At 44.9% G+C, this 13,874-nt stretch overlaps 2 protein-coding genes across 2 annotated transcripts in view; one reads left to right on the top strand and one right to left on the bottom strand.

Moving 5' to 3' along the window:
* Window positions 1-9,728, top strand: part of LOC130297998 (zinc finger protein 420-like) — a 34,365-nt gene extending 24,637 nt beyond the window's left edge. Inside the window, exons 6-7 of the mRNA XM_056550876.1 lie at window positions 5,283-5,409; window positions 7,735-9,728. Of these exons, the coding sequence (XP_056406851.1) occupies window positions 5,283-5,409; window positions 7,735-9,728 (2,121 nt within the window). The remainder of the gene's footprint in view (window positions 1-5,282; window positions 5,410-7,734) is intronic.
* Window positions 1-13,874, bottom strand: part of LOC130298000 (oocyte zinc finger protein XlCOF7.1-like) — a 210,444-nt gene that overhangs the window by 52,288 nt on the left and 144,282 nt on the right. The gene's annotated exons all lie outside the window — the stretch shown is intronic.

The following is a 13,874-nucleotide window of genomic DNA, read 5'->3' on the forward strand; positions in this document are numbered from 1 at the left end:
GGGACATTATACAGTAATGGAGGGGTCTGGTGATAACTGGAGAGGTGACACTGCTGGGACATTATACAGTAATGGAGGGGTCTGGTGATGACTGGCGAGGTGACACTGCTGGGACATTATACAGTAATGGAGGGGTCTGGTGATGATTAGAGAGGTGACACTGCTGGGACATTATACAGTAATGGAGGGGTCTGGTGATGATTAGAGAGGTGACACTGCTGGGACATTATACAGTAATGGAGGGGTCTGGTGATGATTAGAGCGGTGACACTGCTGGGACATTATACAGTAATGGAGGGGTCTGGTGATGACTGGAGAGGTGACACTGCTGGGACATTATACAGTAATGGAGAGGTGACACTGCTGGGACATTATACAGTAATGGAGGGGTCTGGTGATGATTAGAGAGGTGACACTGCTGGGACATTATACAGTAATGGAGGGGTCTGGTGATGACGGGAGAGGTGACACTGCTGGGACATTATACAGTAATGAAGGGGTCTGGTGATGATTAGAGAGGTGACACTGCTGGGACATTATTCAGTAATGGAGGGGTCTGGTGATGATTAGAGAGGTGACACTGCTGGGACATTATACAGTAATGGAGGGGTCTGGTGATGACGGGAGAGGTGACACTGCTGGGACATTATACAGTAATGAAGGGGTCTGGTGATGATTAGAGAGGTGAAACTGCTGGGACATTATTCAGTAATGGAGGGTCTGGTGATGATTAGAGAGGTGACACTGCTGGGACATTATACAGTAATGGAGGGGTCTGATGATGATTAGAGAGGTGACACTGCTGGGACATTATACAGTAATGGAGGGGTCTGGTGATGATTAGAGAGGTGACACTGCTGGGACATTATACAGTAATGGAGGGGTCTGGTGATTAGAGAGGTGACACTGCTGGGACATTATACAGTAATGGAGGGGTCTGGTGATGATTAGAGAGGTGACACTGCTGGGACATTATACAGTAATGGAGGGGTCTGGTGATGACTGGAGAGGTGACACTGCTGGGGTATTATACAGTAATGGAGGGGTCTGGTGATGACTGGAGAGGTAACTCTGCTGGGACATTATACAGTAATGGAGGGGTCTGGTGATGACTGGAGAGGTGACAGTGCTGGGACATTATACAGTAATGGAGGGGTCTGGTGATGACTGGAGAGGTGACAGTGCTGGAACATTATACAGTAATGGAGGGGTCTGGTGATGACTGGAGAGGTGACACTGCTGGTACATTATACAGTAATGGAGGGGTCTGGTGATGACTGGAGAGGTGACACTGCTGGGACATTATACAGTAATGGAGAGGTCTGGTGATGACTGGAGAGGTGACACTGCTGGGACATTATACAGTAATGGAGGGGTCTGGTGATGACTGGAGAGGTGACAGTGCTGGGACATTATACAGTAATGGAGGGGTCTGGTGATGACTGGAGAGGTGACACTGCTTGGACATTATATAGTAATGGAGGGGTCTGGTGATGACTGGAGAGGTAACTCTGCTGGGACATTATACAGTAATGGAGGGGTCTAGTGATGATTAGAGAGTTGACACTGTTGGGATATTATACAGTAATGGAGGGGTCTGGTGATGACTGGAGAGGTGACACTGCAGGGACATTATACAGTAATGGAGGGGTATGGTGATGATTAGAGAGGTGACACTGCTGGGACATTATACAGTAATGGAGGGGTCTGGTGATGACTGGAGAGGTGACACTGCTGGGACATTTTACAGTATTGGAGGGGTCTGGTGATGATTAGAGAGGTGACACTGCTGGGACATTATATAGTAATGGAGGGGTCTGGTGATGACTGGAGAGGTGACACTGCTGGGACATTATACAGTAATGGAGGGGTCTGCTGATGATTAGAGAGGTGATACTGCTGGGACATGATACAGTAATGGAGGGGTCTGGTGATGACTGGAGAGGTGACACTGCTGGGACATTATACAGTAAAGGAGGGGTCTGGTGATGATTAGAGAGGTGACACTGCTGGGACATTATACAGTAATGGAGGGGTCTGGTGATGATTAGAGAGGTGACACTGCTGGGACATTATACAGTAATGGAGGGGTCTGGTGATGATTAGAGAGGTGACACTGCTGGGACATTATACAGTAATGGAGGGGTCTGGTGATGATTAGAGCGGTGACACTGCTGGGACATTATACAGTAATGGAGGGGTCTGGTGATGACTGGAGAGGTGACACTGCTGGGACATTATACAGTAATGGAGGGGTCTGGTGATGACTGGAGAGGTGACACTGCTGGGACATTATACAGTAATGGAGGGGTCTGGTGATGACTGGAGAGGTGACACTGCTGGGATATTATACAGTAATGAAGGGGCTGGTGATGATTAGAGAGTTGACACTGTTGGGATATTATACAGTAATGGAGGGGTCTAGTGATGATTAGAGAGGTGACACTGCTGGGACATGATACAGTAATGGAGGGGTCTGGTGATGACTGGAGAGGTGACACTGCTGGGACATTTTACAGTATTGGAGGGGTCTGGTGATGATTAGAGAGGTGACACTGCTGGGACATTATATAGTAATGGAGGGGTCTGGTGATGACTGGAGAGGTGACACTGCTGGGACATTATACAGTAATGGAGGGGTCTGCTGATGATTAGAGAGGTGATACTGCTGGGACATGATACAGTAATGGAGGGGTCTGGTGATGACTGGAGAGGTGACACTGCTGGGACATTATACAGTAATGGAGGGGTCTGGTGATGACTGGAGAGGTGACACTGCTGGGACATTATACAGTAAAGGAGGGGTCTGGTGATGATTAGAGAGGTGACACTGCTGGGACATTATACAGTAATGGAGGGGTCTGGTGATGATTAGAGAGGTGACACTGCTGGGACATTATACAGTAATGGAGGGGTCTGGTGATGATTAGAGAGGTGACACTGCTGGGACATTTTACAGTAATGGAGGGGTCTGGTGATGATTAGAGCGGTGACACTGCTGGGACATTATACAGTAATGGAGGGGTCTGGTGATGACTGGAGAGGTGACACTGCTGGGACATTATACAGTAATGGAGGGGTCTGGTGATAACTGGAGAGGTGACACTGCTGGGACATTATACAGTAATGGAGGGGTCTGGTGATGACTGGCGAGGTGACACTGCTGGGACATTATACAGTAATGGAGGGGTCTGGTGATGATTAGAGAGGTGACACTGCTGGGACATTATACAGTAATGGAGGGGTCTGGTGATGATTAGAGAGGTGACACTGCTGGGACATTATACAGTAATGGAGGGGTCTGGTGATGATTAGAGCGGTGACACTGCTGGGACATTATACAGTAATGGAGGGGTCTGGTGATGACTGGAGAGGTGACACTGCTGGGACATTATACAGTAATGGAGAGGTGACACTGCTGGGACATTATACAGTAATGGAGGGGTCTGGTGATGATTAGAGAGGTGACACTGCTGGGACATTATACAGTAATGGAGGGGTCTGGTGATGACGGGAGAGGTGACACTGCTGGGACATTATACAGTAATGAAGGGGTCTGGTGATGATTAGAGAGGTGACACTGCTGGGACATTATTCAGTAATGGAGGGGTCTGGTGATGATTAGAGAGGTGACACTGCTGGGACATTATACAGTAATGGAGGGGTCTGGTGATGATTAGAGAGGTGACACTGCTGGGACATTATACAGTAATGGAGGGGTCTGGTGATGACGGGAGAGGTGACACTGCTGGGACATTATACAGTAATGAAGGGGTCTGGTGATGATTAGAGAGGTGACACTGCTGGGACATTATTCAGTAATGGAGGGTCTGGTGATGATTAGAGAGGTGACACTGCTGGGACATTATACAGTAATGGAGGGGTCTGATGATGATTAGAGAGGTGACACTGCTGGGACATTATACAGTAATGGAGGGGTCTGGTGATGATTAGAGAGGTGACACTGCTGGGACATTATACAGTAATGGAGGGGTCTGGTGATGATTAGAGAGGTGACACTGCTGGACATTATACAGTAATGGAGGGGTCTGGTGATGATTAGAGAGGTGACACTGCTGGGACATTATACAGTAATGGAGGGCTCTCGTGATGACGGGAGAGTTGACACTGCTGGGACATTATACAGTAATGAAGGGGTCTGGTGATGATTAGAGAGGTGACACTGCTGGGACATTATTCAGTAATGGAGGGGTCTGGTGATGATTAGAGAGGTGACACTGCTGGGACATTATACAGTAATGGAGGGGTCTGGTGATGACGGGAGAGGTGACACTGCTGGGACATTATACAGTAATGAAGGGGTCTGGTGATGATTAGAGAGGTGACACTGCTGGGACATCAGTAATGGAGGGTCTGGTGATGATTAGAGAGGTGACACTGCTGGGACATTATACAGTAATGGAGGGGTCTGATGATGATTAGAGAGGTGACACTGCTGGGACATTATACAGTAATGGAGGGGTCTGGTGATGATTAGAGAGGTGACACTGCTGGGACATTATACAGTAATGGAGGGGTCTGGTGATGACTGGAGAGGTGACACTGCTGGGACATTATACAGTAATGGAGGGGTCTGGTGATGATTAGAGAGGTGACACTGCTGGGACATTATACAGTAATGGAGGGGTCTGGTGATGACTGGAGAGGTGACACTGCTGGGACATTATACAGTAATGGAGGGGTCTGATGATGATTAGAGAGGTGACACTGCTGGGACATTATACAGTAATGGAGGGGTCTGGTGATGATTAGAGAGGTGACACTGCTGGGACATTATACAGTAATGGAGGGGTCTGATGATGATTAGAGAGGTGACACTGCTGGGACATTATACAGTAATGGAGGGGTCTGGTGATGATTAGAGAGGTGACACTGCTGGGACATTATACAGTAATGGAGGGGTCTGGTGATGATTAGAGAGGTGACACTGCTGGCACATTATACAGTAATGGAGGGGTCTGGTGATGACTGGAGAGGTGACACTGCTGGGACATTATACAGTAATGGAGGGGTCTGGTGATGATTAGAGAGGTGACACTGCTGGGACATTATACAGTAATGGAGGGGTCTGGTGATGATTAGAGAGGTGACCCTGCTGGGACATTATACAGTAATGGAGGGGCTGGTGATGATTAGAGAGGTGACACTGCTGGGACATTATACAGTAATGGAGGGGTCTGGAGATGATTAGAGAGGTGACACTGCTGGGACATTATACAGTATTGGAGGGGTCTAGTGATGACGGTATCATTGTGTGTCAGGTTCCTATAAGGTGTCAGGATGTGGCGGTCTATTTCTCCATGGAGGAGTGGGAGTATGTAGAAGGACACAAGGATCTGTACCAGGACATAGTCATGATGGAGGATCACCGGCCCCTCGCATCACAAGGTAAGAAGAGGAATATATAAATATTAAACAAGCAACAAAAAACGTGGTCTCAAATGGCTGGAGGGGCTCAACCCCAAATGCAGTTGTGCATTTATACTGGGGGAGCAGATCCTGCCCTTGTAGTCCGTTGCTAGGGGCGATCCCCAGCGTAATATGCATACAATGGAGGATGCCTGCAGCGGACTACAAGTGCCACAATAGAATCCTACACCAGATAGACGGTGCTGATGTGTAACAATTAGAATAATACAGGGATTTAGGTCACTACTGGGGTAGATGTATACAATGACATTGGTTAATCCCTCAACACTGATGTTAAAATTGAGACATTCGCCAGTGTATCCTTATATGAAGGACCTACCTGAGCCCGCACACCAACGCCAAGGTTTCTCAAATGGCGCGGGACCTAACGCTAATCCTACCTGTGCGTAATAAACAAAAACCAGGGGCCAGTGGGCAATTACGACCCCAAATGCGGTTGTGCATTTATACTGGGGGAGCAGCCGTAATTGCCCACTGGCCCCTGGTTTTTGCTTATTACGCACAGGTAGGTTAGCGTTAGGTCCCGCGCCATTTGAGAAACCTTGGCGTTGGTGTGCGGGCTCTGGTGTGTCCTTCATATAAGGATACACTGGCGAATGTCTCAATTTACACATCAGTGTTGAGGGATTAACCAATGTCACTGTATACATCTACCACAGTAGTGACCTATATTCCTGTATTGTATTCTAATTGTTACACATCAGCACCGTCTATCTGGTGTAGGATTCTATTGTGGCACTTGTAGTCCGCTCCGATGTCACTGTTACATCTACCCCAGTAGTGACCTATATTCCTGTATTGTATTATTGTAATTGTTACACATCAGCACCGTCTATCTGGTGTAGGATTCTATTGTGGCACTTGTAGTCCGCTCCGATGTCATTGTATACATCTACCACAGTAGTGACCTATATTCCTGTATTGAATATATAAATATTATTATTTTTTAATAATATTAGTGTTTACTATTGCGCTATTTTAATAACGTTCCTATTTTTCCGTATACGCGGCTGTATGAGGATCATCCTTAGCACTGTGATCTGTAGGTTTTATTTGTTCCAGTTTTACGTATTTATGATATTTTGATCAATTTATGTTTTTTTTTCCTGCGAAGTGGCGCTACGAAAAAGCATCAGTTTTGGAGTTTGTGGTGTTTTTTGTTTTTTTTTATGTTGACGCCGTTTACCGCACAGATTCATTGACTTTATATTTTAATAGTTCCTCATGTACGCACATGGCGATATCAGATACGTTTGTTTATTTTTTTTACACAGTTTTTTTGTAATGAGAAAAGGTGGAATTTTAATCTTTATTGGGGAGGGGCTTATTCTCAATTAATTTACTGGTATTTATTTTTTCACTTTTTATTTTATTTTTTTACACACATTATCTTGGGATCTTTATAACAATCACTCGATTACTAATACTTTTCAGTATCTCCACCAAGCGACAGGAGGCAGGTGAGGAGCCCTCCGGCCGCCATGTTGACTCATCAGACCATCGCGGGTTGTCCAATGAGACTAAGCCCTGATAATACTTTTTATGCCGTTATCTGAAGGGTTAATGGCTGGCGTTAGCCTCACACATTAAAAATAAATAATCATTCTGTAAATATGAACTTCAGGAATTGACCAAATAATCGTCCAATCAATAATTAAGACATTTGACAAATATTTTATATACAGTGGATTGTCTATTAGTTGTTTTAGCCAATTACATCAATGTCTGTGTGTCATGTGATCTTATATAAATCTCCAGGATTATAAATGTCTCTATTTTATTCCTACAGGAGAAGATGGAGGGATCATGGAGCGCTCCTCAGGAGAAGATGGAGAGATCATGGAGCGCTCCTCAGGACAAGATGGAGAGATCATGGAGCGCTCCTCAGGACAAGATGGAGGGATCATGGAGCGCTCCTCAGGACAAGATGGAGAGATCATGGAGCGCTCCTCAGGAGAAGATGGAGAGATCATGGAGCGCTCCTCAGGACAAGATGGAGGGATCATGGAGCGCTCCTCAGGACAAGATGGAGAGATCATGGAGCGCTCCTCAGAGAAGATGGAGAGATCATGGAGCGCTCCTCAGGAGAAGATGGAGAGATCATGGAGCGCTCCTCAGGACAAGATGGAGAGATCATGGAGCGCTCCTCAGGAGAAGATGGAGAGATCATGGAGCGCTCCTCAGGAGAAGATGGAGAGATCATGGAGCGCTCCTCAGGAGAAGATGGAGAGATCATGGAGCGCTCCTCAGTACAAGATGGAGAGATCATGGAGCGCTCCTCAGGAGAAGATGGAGAGATCATGGAGCGCTCCTCGGGACAAGATGGAGAGATCATGGAGCGCTCCTCAGGAGAAGACCTCCTTACCCCTAATGTCCATCCAGATCTATCCTATAATAATCCCCCTGATCATGGGGAACATTCTCCTGACCAACCGCACATTGTTACCACAAGGACAGGTCGGAAAGGGGGGAAAAGGATCCAATGTGACGAATGTGGGAAACAGTTTAAAAAAAGATCATATCTTATTATTCACAGAAAAAGTCACACAGTAGAGAAGCCATATTCATGTTCAGAATGTGAGAAATGCTTTAAAAGTAAATCAGAACTTGTTATTCATGAGAGAGTTCACACAGAAGAAAAGCCATATTCATGCTCAGAATGTGGGAAATGTTTTACATGTAAATCAAGTCTTGTTATGCATGTGAGAATTCACACTGGAGAGAAGCCGTATTCATGCTCAGAATGTGGGAAATGTTTTACATATAAATCAAGTCTTGTTATGCATGAGAGAACTCACACAGGAGAGAAGCCATATTCATGCTTGGAATGTGGGAAATGTTTTACATGTAAATCACATCTTGTTATGCATAAGAGAACTCACACAGGAGAGAAGCCGTATTCATGCTTGGAATGTGGGAAATGTTTTACATCTAAATCAGGTCTTGCGGAACATAAAAGAAGTCACACAGGAGAGAAGCCGTATTCATGTTCGGAATGTGGAAAATGTTTTACATGTAAATCACATCTTGTGTTACATGAGAGAATTCACACAGGAGAGATGCCACATTCATGCTCAGAATGTGGGAAATGTTTTACATGTAAATCACATCTTGTGTTACATGAGAGAAGTCACACAGAAGAGAAGCCATATTCATGCTCAGAATGTGGGAAATGTTTTAAATGCCATTCACATCTTGTTAGACATGAAAGAACTCACACAGGAGAGAAGCCATATTCATGTTCAGAATGTGGAAAATGTTTTACATGTCATTCTTCTCTTGTTAAACATGAAAGAATTCATACAGGAGAGAAGCCGTATTCATGTTCAGAATGTGGGCAAAGCTTTATACAAAAATCAAGTCTTATTAAACATGAGAGAAGACACACAGGAGAGACGCGCTATTCATGTTCAGAATGTGGGAAAAGCTTTGCACAAAAATCAAGTCTTAATCAACATGAGAGAATTCACACAGGAGAGAAGCTATATTCATGTTCAGAGTGTGGGAAATGTTTTTTAAGTATATCAGCTCTTTATAGACATGCGAGAATTCATACAGGAGAGAAGCCGTATTCATGTTCAGAATGTGGGCAAGGCTTTGTACAAAAATCAGATCTTATTCAACATGAGAAAAGCCACACAGGGGAGAAGCTCTATTCATGTTCAGAATGTGGGAAAAGCTTTGCGCAAAAATCAAGTCTTAATCAACATGAGAGAATTCACACAGGTGAGAAGCCATATTCATGTTCAGAGTGTGGGAAATGTTTTTCAAGTATATCAACTCTTTATAGACATGCGAGAATTCACACAGGAGAGAAGCTGTATTCATGTTCAGAATGTGGGCAAGGCTTTACACAAAAATCAAGTCTAATTCAACATGAGAGACTCCACACAGGAGAGAAGCTGTATTCATGTTCAGAGTGTGGGAAAAGATTTGCACAAAAATCAAGTCTTATTCAACATGAGAGAATTCACACAGGAGAGAAGCCATATTCATGTTCAGAGTGTGGGAAATGGTTTTTAAGTATATCAGCTCTTCATAGACATGAGAGAATTCACACAGGAGAGAAGCCGTATTCATGTTCAGAATGTGGAAAATGTTTTTCAAGTAAATCATATCTTGTTATACATGAGAGAAGTCACACAGGAGAGAAGCCATATTCATGTTCAGAATGTGGAAAATGTTTTACACAAAGATCAAGTCTTATTACACATGGGAACATTCACACAGGAGAGTCTGACCAGTCAACCCCCCCCCCCCCCCCCCCCCCCCAGTGAGTTGATGAAGGTGAAAGGATTCTAAGGGACATTGAATGTGAAGAAAACCCAAATAATATCACCGTCCAATCAGCAGAATATGAACATCTCCAAACTTCAGTCCTGATTGTCCCTGATAGAAATGTCATGTGACCTATAGAACAGTGTCCATGGCTTTGTCCCTATCAGGGAGGTTACTGGATATCTATACACACGCCTCTTATTGGTGAATGTGGGAAATCTCTCAGAGCTCACACACATTGTTCTTCTTCCCTAATTCTCTCCTCCTCATATTTGTTTTGTATATTCAGCCATTGGCAGTAGCAATTTGGAATTCTGTTGACATTAAAGGGGTACATCTTATCCCCTTTTCAAAGGATACGGGATAACATGTCTGATCGCAGGAGTCCCAGCACTGGGGAACCCTGTGATCTCCGGGCAGGTAGCAGCGGCGTCCAGAACATGGAAGCTTGGAGTGTCCGTAACGTCACGCCACAGCCCCTCCAAGTCTGTGGGAGGGGGCGTAACGGCTATGTAGACACCCATAGTAGACACCCTGTAGTCGCCAGTCATCCCGCGCGGAGCAGCGTTCACTCTGTGCAGCGGATGACAGGGGTGCCGCAGTAGAGATCACTGTGGTCCCCAGATCCTTTGAATAGGGGATAAGATGTTTTCTGGCGGAGTACCCCTTTAAGGGTTTGGGGTTAAGAGGGGAGGAGGATAATATCCTCTTAAGTGCGGTTGAACTTTTGCTCTTTTTGAACGACTCAGAAATAATGTTGCCCTAGGTAATGGAGATCGTTCAGGGTTTTGGGTGAAATGTTAAAGGGGTATTCCAGGATTTTTTTTTATTTGACTATGCTACAGGGGCTGTACAATTAGTGTAGGTCATAAAATAGTGTCTGTCCCTGTGTTTGATGGTGGTCTCGCAATTCTTAAGTGATCTGTGCCCGGATGTAAATTTTTAGAAGCGTACAAAATGAGTGTCTTCTCGGGCCTTTCCCAGGCTGCAATGCGGCCAAAGACATAACATCACTAGTCAGGTGTTTAAAAGGAGCCTGTCTGTGCTTCAATGGGTGGAGCGACCGCTGAGTGGGAGGGAGATCATTCTCCACAGGGATGCAGGGAATTGTAGTTTCAAGCACAGTACGTATGGATGGGAGCCTAGCTGTGCTGTAATGGGTGGGGTGACTGATGTGTGGGAGGGAGATGAGTAACCTCCCACCTAGAAACAAGGGATCCTGGGGATTGTATTTGGACGGAGGGCACATAAACAGGAAATAGCCATTTCAAACAAACAAGTTAGCAGTGTGATGGGGGACACAGGACACGGCCATTTACCACCAACACAAGCACAGATCCTCGGTAAGCATGTCCATTACTGTCTGACAGGTAATAAGTGGGTAGGAGAACCCCTTTAACAGGAAGAGTTCTCGGTTTCTAAAAATGAGTTTTAAATCTGAAGGATTTTAATTTACAAATAATATATATTTGTATTAACCCTTGTGAACCCTCCTTGTCTTCTCAGGAGTAGGTATTGGGCGGGGCTTGCCAGTGGGATGTTCTGTCAGGGTAGCCTGTTCCCCACCGAGACTGTCCAGTCCTATCGAAATACATTCCTTGATGAATTTAGGTCCCCATTTGAGCAGTTCCCCAGAGGACCAATCAAACACTGGGTTAAGTATTTTTAACCGGTTAATGACCAGGTGCTTACATGTACATGCTAAGTCCCGTTACCGGCATTTAAAGCTTACTCACGGGCTGAGCGTGCTTCAAACCAGGTGGGTCCCGACTGCTATCAGCAGCCAGGACCCAGGGTTAATGCTGGGCACCGCTGAGCATTAACCCTTTACACGCCATGATCAAAGTTTATCAAGGCATCTAAAATGAAAGTATCCCGGCAGCAATGCAACATTGCAATGAAATCGCAGGTCCCGATCAGCTGATTGGACGGCGGGAGGGCCCTTACCTGCCTCCTTGCCGTCCGATCGGTCATCTGATGCTCCAGCCAGCCATGGCAGGCTATGACAGCAGAGAACTGATGAGACTGATCAATGCTATGCTATGGCAGATCCTATGGCATGGCATTGAACAGTGTATGCAATCGAAAGATCACATGGTATAGCACCCTATGGGGGCAAAAGCAGAAAAAAAGCTTAAAGGAAATCTGTCATCAGTGTCACCTGTCGGTACAGACAGGTAGTGCAGGTGACACTGACAACGGTACTTACCTTGTCCTGTTCCGTGCAGTCGTTCTCCGGTAATCCTCTTCGGTATTTTCAGCTCCGGGCCCGGCTTGGAGCATGGGCGGAGCTTAGTAACGTCACCACTGCTGTTCTCTGCTGGGTCCCGCTGCTTGCAAACAGCAGCGGTGACATCACTAAGCTCCGCCCATGCTGCAAGCTGGGCCCGGAGCTAAATACCAGAGAAGATTACCAGAGAACGACAGCACAGAATGGGACCAGGTAAGTAATGTTGCCATCACTGTCACTTGCACTGCCTCTCTGTACCGACACTGATGACAAACCCCCCCCCCCCCATGATCATATGTGGTATCGCCGCGTGCATAACTATCCGAACTGTTAATATATAAGGTTAGTTAAATCACTTGGTCAATGACGTACATGTAAAAAAACTAATTTCTAAATTGCGCATTTTTGATCACTTCATAAAAAATTTATAAAAAGTGACCAAAAACAAAAATGATACCGATAAAAACTACAGATCACGGCGCGAAAAATTGCAATCATACATCCCTGTGTTCGGAAAATAAAAAAAAGTTATAGGGCGAGAAGATGACAATTTTAAAAGTTTGGGCACCCCATGTAAAAATGTGTATTGTGTATTAAGAAGCCGAGGAAAGATGGAAAAATCTCCAAAAGGCATCAAATTACAGATTAGACCTTCTTATAATATGTCACCAAAAGTTACATTTTATTTCCATCATTTACACTTTCAAAATAACAGAAAACAATAAATGGCATCTGCAAAAGTTTAGGCACCCTGTAGAGTTAATATCTTGTACTGCCCCCCTTTGGCAAGTATCACAGCTTGTAAACACTTTTTGTAACCAGCCAAGAGTCTTTCAGTTCTTGTTTGAGGTATCTTTACCCATTCTTCCTTACAAAAGTCTTCCAGTTCTTTGATATTTCTGGGCTGTCTGTCACGCACTGCTCTTTTAAGGTCTATCCATAGATTTTCAATTATGTTGAGGTCAGGAGATTGTGAAGGCCATGGTAAAACCTTCAGTTTACGCCTCTTGATGTAATCCCCCGTGGATTTCGAGGTGTGTTTAGGATCATTATCCATTTGTAGAAGCCATCCTCTCTTTAACTTCAGCTTTTTCACAGATGGCATCAAGTTAGCATCCAAAATTTGTTGAAATTTTATTGAATCCATTTTTCCTTCTACTTGTGAGATGATCCCTGTGCCACTGGCTGCAATACAACCCCAAAGCATGATTGATCCACCCCCATGCTGAACAGTTGGACAGAGGTTCTTTTCATTAAATTCTGTTCCCCTTCTTCTCCAAACGTACCTTTGCTCATTCTGGCCAAAAAGTTAAATTTTAACCTCATCGGTCCACAGAACTTTTTTCCAAAATGCATCAGGCTGTCTATATGCTCATTTGCAAAGTTCAAACGCTGATTTTTGTGGTGAGGACGTAGAAGAGGTTTTCTTCTGATGACTCTTCCATGAAGACCATATTTGTACAAATATCTCTTTATAGTGGAATAGTGAACCACAACTCCAGTGTCTGCCAGATCTTTCTGGAGGGATTCTGCAGTCAAATGTGGGTTTTGAATTGTTTTTCACACAATCCTGTGAGCTGTTCTGTCTGATATTTTTCTTGGTCTTCCAGATCTTGCTTTAACTTCCACTGTTCCTGATGAATGCCATTTCTTAATTACATTCCGAACAGAGGATATTGACATCTGAAAACGTTTTGCTATCTTCTTATATCCTTCTCCAGCTTTGTGAGCGTCAACTATTTTCAGTTTCAGATTTCTAGACAACTGCTTAGAAGAACCCATGGTGCTGATTGTTGGGGCAAGGTCAGATGAGTCTGGGCATTTAAAACCTTTGAGATTGACATCACATGGTCTTCCCAGATGATGACTGAGAACAATCCATGACACTGGCAGGTCTCAGCTTTACAAAGGGGGC

This window comes from Hyla sarda (genome assembly GCF_029499605.1).
Source record: "Hyla sarda isolate aHylSar1 chromosome 1 unlocalized genomic scaffold, aHylSar1.hap1 SUPER_1_unloc_15, whole genome shotgun sequence".
Taxonomy (NCBI): domain Eukaryota; kingdom Metazoa; phylum Chordata; class Amphibia; order Anura; family Hylidae; genus Hyla; species Hyla sarda.